Below are 7,781 nucleotides of genomic sequence, written 5' to 3' on the forward strand. Positions count from 1 at the left end.
GACTGCAGGAAAGCAGGTTTGACGAATTAGAGATCTGGCGTTTGCAAGTTAGACTCCTAAAAAACACCTTTGCTCATGTGCAAACAAGTGCACGCACAACCGCTTTCATTTTCCTCTCAAGTCGAGTCTGGGGTGTGTCGTGTGTGATACAGCATCGTCTGCGATATTGTAAGTGTTGTTGTAATGATGTGCGATCTGACATTATCAGGTAGGCTATATCACCAAATCACACACAGAGTGCACTCACATTGATTTATTTGTCTATTAAAACTCAAAATTCCGGGCATTCTAAACTGTAGATGGCAAAAATGTTTCTGTATGCTTTTTATATTTATATAATTTAATAGGCTATAGTTACCACTGGCATCTATTGACGGAATAAAGTTGAGCTGCTGAGGCGAGGCTCACACAACCTCTCCAGGAGAAATCAAAACGCGCAACACTAAGAAACTCAGCATCCTGAGGTAAACATTCAAAATGGAAAGTTTTTATATTTAAAATTCAGTTAGTTAGGCAACAGCACACAACGTTTTCACCATTACGACTGTTTAATATTTCTATAAACAGTTCAATAAGCAAATACAATAATATTAGGTCACTACATTTTACGCGGAAACAGCGCATCTGACAGCAAACAGCTGATTCATTGCTGATTGATTCCGTGTTTTGAACGAATCGGTTGAATCAAAGTTTAATTAGCCCACGCATAAACATCTGATGAATCTGCCGTTTGAACAAATCGTTTGAATGAACGACTCAATGACTCACTCATTAAACACTCACTACTGGCGTTTTAATTTTGATGAAAAGTATCATTTCCACCATCATTTCTTGTTTGTATATTCAAAAGGAAAATGCCCTCTGTAAAGGTTGAAAAATGCCCTTGGATAAAATATAGCCTAAAAAACACGCAGATTTATATGTCACAGCTGATAGAAAACTGATGAGAATATTGCTTATGAATAAATCATATTTGCAAAAAAACAAAACACACACACACACACATATATATATATAGTGTGTGTCACATGTTTCTGTAATGGTTCACTTTCTGTTCCAGACTGTTATGAAGGAATCTGTGAAATATGTCTTGTTTTAATGTGTGAAAGCTGGAAGCATCTAGTAAATATATAGGCAAGGGGCAGGGGGTTCTTTAGACTAAACGGCTAAAGTTCTGGTCCACATTGCAGCTTATTCTGTTGTAGCCAAGAACTGAGACGAACATGTAAAGTGACCAAAGATAGTTTGCTTTGTTTTACTTGCCATTTTGGGGCAGGGTTACCTGAAATGACCAGAGAGTGTTGCAAAGTAGATGTCTATGACCCTGCTGAGCTGACAGTAGCAACTGAAAGTCTCTCTGTAAAAACATAAAGGATTTACAAAGAAAAAAATCTGAGGTAAGGAATTAGTTTCATGTCTGACAGTAATTTAATCCAAAATCATGTTAATGGATGTTAAATGACAGATCTGGTAGCATCTGAATCAGCATGAAGTCTTCTTTAACTGATTCAAAAGTTTGGAATAATTAAGATTTTATGTTTTTCAAAATAAGTCTCTAATGCTCACCAAGACTGCATTTATTCAATACAAAATACAATAAAAACAGTAATATTGTGAAATATTAATGCAATTTAAAATAATTGTTTTCTTTTTTAAATACATTTTAAAATGTAATTTATGTGACACAAAGCTAAATTAAGCAGTCATTACTCCAGTCTTCAGTGTTACATAAACCTTTTAGAAATCATTTTAATATGCTGCTCAGTTATTATCTGTAATGTTTACAAGTGTGAATTAAAATGTTTAAAAAGAAATAGAAGTGGGGGTGGTGATGAAGTAAATTTGATCTCCAGAGTACATTCATAAATAAGATCAAAAATGTTCATGTTTCCTCTTTATGTTAAAGACATTTGAAACAAACCATGTTGCAACACTTATTGGTCTCCTCTAAACAACAATGCAAATAATAATAATGTAATAATAATAATAATAATTACAATTATAATAATGCCATGCTCTTGATGGTGCCAAGGAATTGACTGACATGAAGAGAATGAAATTATTGTTAGAACTGTTATTTTGTATGTTAGTATTTTGTATTCGACTGAAGTGTCAAGACATCTTCAAGATCTTTTTTTTTTGCCCAAGATGCTTTGTCCAGTGATGAGATGAGACATGCAGAAATGAAAATGAGCTATTTGAATAGGAAAATTATTCACATCTTTTCTTCGCAAAAGTCAGCGGGTGTGTGTGTGTGTGTGTGTGTGTGTGTGTGTGTGTTTGTTTGTTACAATTGCGTAAAGCCAAACGAAGGTGCAAACTGAACCTCATCATCTCATTCTGAAGATTAAATGTTAATAAAAGTGTAATTTTGTGTGTTCTGGTGGGTCAGACTCAGATTCAGAGTTTCTATAGTGGTTCACTTTTAGTTCCAGGCTAATATGAAGGAATCTGTGGCAATTTCGCAATTAATTACAAAGAAACAGCAAGTAGCACATTGACATAAACATGAAATTTTGGAATAGAAAGATTGAAATAGTATTTTCTTGTAAAATGTACTCCAGTAATCTTTGTTTTATTTAAAGTTTGAAAATCTTTTTTTCATCTGTGCACTTTTTTTCGAAGATTTGACATCACTAACCTGAACAAATGACATTTACATGTACATGTATTCATTAGGCAGACACAAATGAAGAACATCACAAGCAGTTTGTCATGACAACCAACAATATTAATAGTACAGCAACTTCCCAGGGAATGCATAAACTGGTCAAATGTACTGTATACTGTAGCTTGAATAACATGTAAGTCACTCTGGATAAAAGTATTTATCTTTAGTTCCAGCAGATTAGATCTCACTAGACCAAGAAACTTCCAGACTGTGAGTGTGTCATGCTGCCTGACGATGTGTAGAGTTCTGTGATTGGAAGCTGTAGAGTTTTCAACAGCACATTCTGTGCAGGTCTGGGTAGATTACGCTCAACGTTATCTTTAAAAGACTGAATGGCCAGTTTTAGACTATGAAGATTTTTAAAATAGTACCTTCACAAAATCTAATGTAACTGGTACAATAATTAAAAGTTGAAAATTTACAAGAAATAAAATGCTGAAATTGTTAAAAGGAAGCGTAGTTAGCACAAATGGAATAGTTTGGTAAGTTTACCATATTTAGGGTGCATTTCTTGACATAGTCACAAAAAATTTGCAGTGTACCATATGTATTAACTTCCTGCAGAACTGTGACACAGAAAACATATGTTTGATCATCTCTTATTAGAATCCAGCAGAGAGGATCTGTGTGAGCAGTCATGGACGGGAGTCTGTTTGTGCTGCTTCTGCTGTCAGGTTGGTGTGCTCATTTGTAATCTGTATTTATGATGATGTGTTCACATATAGATGGTTTAACATGTTGATTTTAACAGGGCTCTTCTGGAGCAGTTCTGCTCTTTCTCGTCCATACCACTATATAAATGTGAGAATGTCGTGGCCAGAGGCTCAAAGTTACTGCAGATCGAAGTACACTGATCTGGCTACTGTAGACAGCATGGGTGATGTGAACAGGCTGGTAAATATAGTGGATGCTGGATACAGTGGATCAGTGTGGATTGGACTGAAGAGGGGGACACAGAAACGCTGGGGTTGGTCTAATGGAGAGAACACAACTTCTGAGTACTATAACTGGGATTCAGCACAGCCAAATGGAGATGGAGATTGTGTAGCTACTTTTTCCAGCGCTTGGCATGATGCGCCATGTAGCCATTTACTATATTTTACATGCTATACAGGTAAGTTTTTGTAAAAAGATGAATGTGCAGTTTAGCTGAGAATGAAGAGCTTCAAACTGTTTTTTTTTCCTCAATAGGAAATACTTCATATCTAATAACAATTAACAAAAACTGGGCTGATGCTCAAAGCTACTGCAGACAGTATTACACAGACATGCCCACCATCCACAACTCTACGGAAAATGACAACATATCTAAGATGCTTTATTCTGGATGGTACGTCTGGATTGGTCTGTTCCTGGACTCTTGGGAATGGTCTGATAAATGGATCCTCTTCTTCAGACACTGGGCAGCAGGTCAACCATCCATGAGATCAGGATCTGGTGACTGTGTTGGCATGTCAAAAACCAATTCTGGCAGATGGGCTCAATACAGCTGTGATCTACAGAGTCCTTTTATCTGCCATGGATGTGAGCATCTAACAAATTAGATCATGTTAGACAGAATGCCTTATTAAGTTGGCTTAAAAAAGGCAACTTACTGAAATCCTATTTAAACTTTAAAACAGCTAAAACCAGCCTAAGTTGATTGACTGCTTTGGCTGGTCTCCCAAGCTGTTTTTAAAGTGGTTTTGGCCACTTTTTTAGCAGGCCAGGCTGGTCTTAGCTGGTTTTTAGCTGCTAGCAAAATGCTAGCAATTTGTTTGCTAAACGTGTGAGAAACATGGTAGCATCATGCTAGTAACATGCTAATCATGCTAGTAACATGCTAATCATGCTAGAATCATGTTAACAACATGCTAGTAACTTGCTAATAATGCTAACAACATGCTAGTAACATGCTAATCATGCTAGAAACTTGTTAGTAACTAGCTAAACATGCTAACAAAATGTTAACACCATGCTAGTAACATGCTAATCACGCTAGAAACATGCTAGTAACTTGTTAATAATGCTAACAAAATGTTAACACCATGCTAGTAACATGCTAATCACGCTAGAAACATGCTAGTAACTTGATAATCATGCTAACAAAATGCAAACACCATGCTAGTAACATGCAAATCATGCTAGAATCATGCTAGCAACATGTTAGTAACTTGCTAATTATGCTAACAACATGCTAATAACATGTTAATCATGCTAGAAACATGCTAGTAACTTGTTAATCATGCTAGCAACATGTTAGTAACTTGCTAATTATGCTAACAACATGCTAATAACATGTTAATCATGCTAGAAACATGCTAGTAACTTGTTAATCATGCTAGCAACATGTTAGTAACTTGCTAATTATGCTAACAACATGCTAATCATGCTAAAAACATGTTAGCAACATGCTAGTCATGCTAGAAACAGCCTAGCAACCACCCCAGGTACCCTAGCAATATGTTTTTACCTATCTGTTTTTTTCTGATATACTGTATTGACTTGAAAACATTCAAACTTTATTCTTTAAAACTATTTTAACTTTCAAACTACTTCAAACTGAAAACTTTCAGACTGCAAGCATTTAAAACTTTTTAAAACTTTCTAGCTAGGCTTTTTCAAGCCAACTTAAAGTTTGTCTACAAACTTTTCAATCTAGTTATTTCTCCAGTGTTCTGTTCTGTCATTTCGTTTGTGCAACACTGCATTTAACAGTGATTGTGATTACCAGCACAACAATATGCTGATAACTATCAAAAGGACTAAAAATTAGCTTAGAGAAAGTGAGCAAAGAACGCTCCCTTTATAATCATCAAGGCTGTGACTGAGTTCTAAACAACCTGATCTCATGAGAAAACGTTGGCGATTTTGTATGAATCCATACCATTTTATTATTACACAGAAGTATATGAAAAGTATGAAGGCACGTTGTGAATGAAAGCATGAATACAAAGTCACCACCAGTTCGCCAAAAAGTGTAATAGTTACGAATTGCCACGAGAGTGACTTTGATCAGACTTTAATCATGACTATATCTCTATGATATTTATATCTCTAAGCATATATGATCTTTACCAACTTTTTATTTTCCTCCTAAAGGGCCTAGGCCTTCAGTACCAATGTACCAGTTTATGAACCAAAGTATGACATGGCTTGACGCTCAGAGATGCTGCAGAGCAAGATTCACTGATCTGGCCACTGTTATGACCATGAATGACGTGAGAAGGCTGGTAACTACAGTGGATCCTGGATACAACAGTTCAGTATGGATAGGTCTCCATGCTTTGGGGGTGAGACGTTGGCTCTGGTCTATGGGAGACAGCGCAATCTCCCAGGACAGTATGTGGCATCCAGGAGAACCGAGTGGTGATGGGGAGTGTGTGAGGAGTTTTAATGGAAGCTGGTATGATGAGAGCTGCAGCACCGTTCTCCCATTTGTGTGTTTCAATGGTGAGTCCTCTTAGTTGGAGTTTGTTTTTTCCACTTTAGCTGATCCTTGACTGAGGGCTGGTCCTTATCTTGTGTTTCTGAACAGACAGCACTGGTTTTATTATTAATAAGACTGCTATGACATGGAGAGATGCTCAGGGTTACTGCAGACAACACCACACTGATTTGGTGAGTATCAGCAGCCCAGAGCAGCAGAATCTGATCAGTAATGAATCATCGCTCTGGATTGGTCTGTTTCTGGATTCTTGGGAATGGTCGAATCGGTGGCACTACTTCTTTAGATACTGGGCAGCAGATCAACCATTACTGAGTTCAGTGTCTAGTAACTGTGCTGGCATGTCAGCAACCGATTCTGGGAAATGGGCTCAATATAGCTGTGATCTAAAGCAGCCTTTTATCTGCTATGGAGGTGAGTTTCCCCCATTCAAACGAGATTTGTAGGTCACTCTTGAAACAGACATTAAAAACAACTGTGATATGTTTTCATTTATTCTGTGTTGAGGATGATTTTAACTCTGTATTTCTCTAGATGACAAGTTAATTAAAAAACAGGTTGTCAGAGTGAAATTGTCCTGTAATGGAAAATGCACATTGAATGATCCGTCACTACAGACGACCATTCTGAATGAGGTTTGTATCCGCCTCAAACACTGAGTTCAGTTTCATTGTCAAATTCTGAATGAATAACTGTGCCCTGGCAACCATCCACAACACCCTATAGCTTTGTGTGTTTTCTCTCATTTCACATTGTTGCAGTTATTAGGTTTTGATTCTTTCTTGCTGGTCTTCCAGATAAGCAAAAAGCTGAAGAGCATGGGGCTGGAAAGTGACAGAAAATTAAGTTGGAGAAAGGGGCAAGATGGAGAAGTGTTTCATCAGGAGAGAAAATCTAGAGCGAGTTCAAATACTGTGTGCAATAGGCAGTAATCTTCTATTTCTCTATTTAAACTTTCAAATAGGTTCAAATTATATAAAAGATATATAGTAAAGGTAGATTGTTTTAAGGAACTGTGAAGTAGTTGTAGTATTATCCGTTATTTAAACATCATTATTAGTGAATAGTGATAGTATATAATATATTTATTGTAAATGATTGTCAAATTATTTTTCTTTGACTTTTCCTGTTCTAAATATACCATTTACTATAGTTTCAAAAGGAAATATTTTAATTGAAACCATTGAAAGTATAATTTAAAAAAGGTTTAATGCAAAAAGAGATATATATGAGCTATTGTACTTATAATTAAAGTATGTTCATGTCGTTCTCATAATTAATTGAAATTTGATTGGCAGAAATGATCCTGTAAAATGATCCTGTAAAATAAAAGTTGCTTTATAAAACTGAACTTCGGAAATTCAAATTTTATGAATTCATTATCATTGAAGCAGCCCTTTAAATTCTTTAAAGGGGTCATATGATGCTGCTAAAAAGAAAATGTATTTGGTGTAATGAAATGTGTTTATGCGGTTTAAGGTTAAAAAAACACATTATTTTCCACATACTGTACATTATTGTTTCTCCTCTATGCCCCGCCTTTCTGAAACGCTTCGATTTTTACAAAGCTCATCGGTCTGAAAAAGCTAGGTGTGTTGTGATTGGCCAGCTATCCAATGCGTTGTGATTGGCCGAATACCTCAAGCGCGTGACGGAAATGTTACGCCCCTCACCATACTATTG

The 7,781-nt window shown here is 36.2% G+C and overlaps 1 protein-coding gene across 1 annotated transcript in view; it reads left to right on the forward strand.

Moving 5' to 3' along the window:
• The first annotated feature begins 3,308 nt into the window (after nt 1-3,308).
• LOC107728373 (macrophage mannose receptor 1-like) overlaps nt 3,309-7,781 on the forward strand; it is an 11,898-nt gene continuing 7,425 nt past the window's right edge. The window contains exons 1-6 of the mRNA XM_016538514.1: nt 3,309-3,345; nt 3,423-3,785; nt 3,863-4,195; nt 5,753-6,103; nt 6,189-6,512; nt 6,633-6,733. Of these exons, the coding sequence (XP_016394000.1) occupies nt 3,309-3,345; nt 3,423-3,785; nt 3,863-4,195; nt 5,753-6,103; nt 6,189-6,512; nt 6,633-6,733 (1,509 nt within the window). The remainder of the gene's footprint in view (nt 3,346-3,422; nt 3,786-3,862; nt 4,196-5,752; nt 6,104-6,188; nt 6,513-6,632; nt 6,734-7,781) is intronic.

This window comes from Sinocyclocheilus rhinocerous, unplaced genomic scaffold, assembly GCF_001515625.1.
Source record: "Sinocyclocheilus rhinocerous isolate Xijiao unplaced genomic scaffold, SAMN03320098_v1.1 scaffold3323, whole genome shotgun sequence".
In the NCBI taxonomy this organism is placed as follows: domain Eukaryota; kingdom Metazoa; phylum Chordata; class Actinopteri; order Cypriniformes; family Cyprinidae; genus Sinocyclocheilus; species Sinocyclocheilus rhinocerous.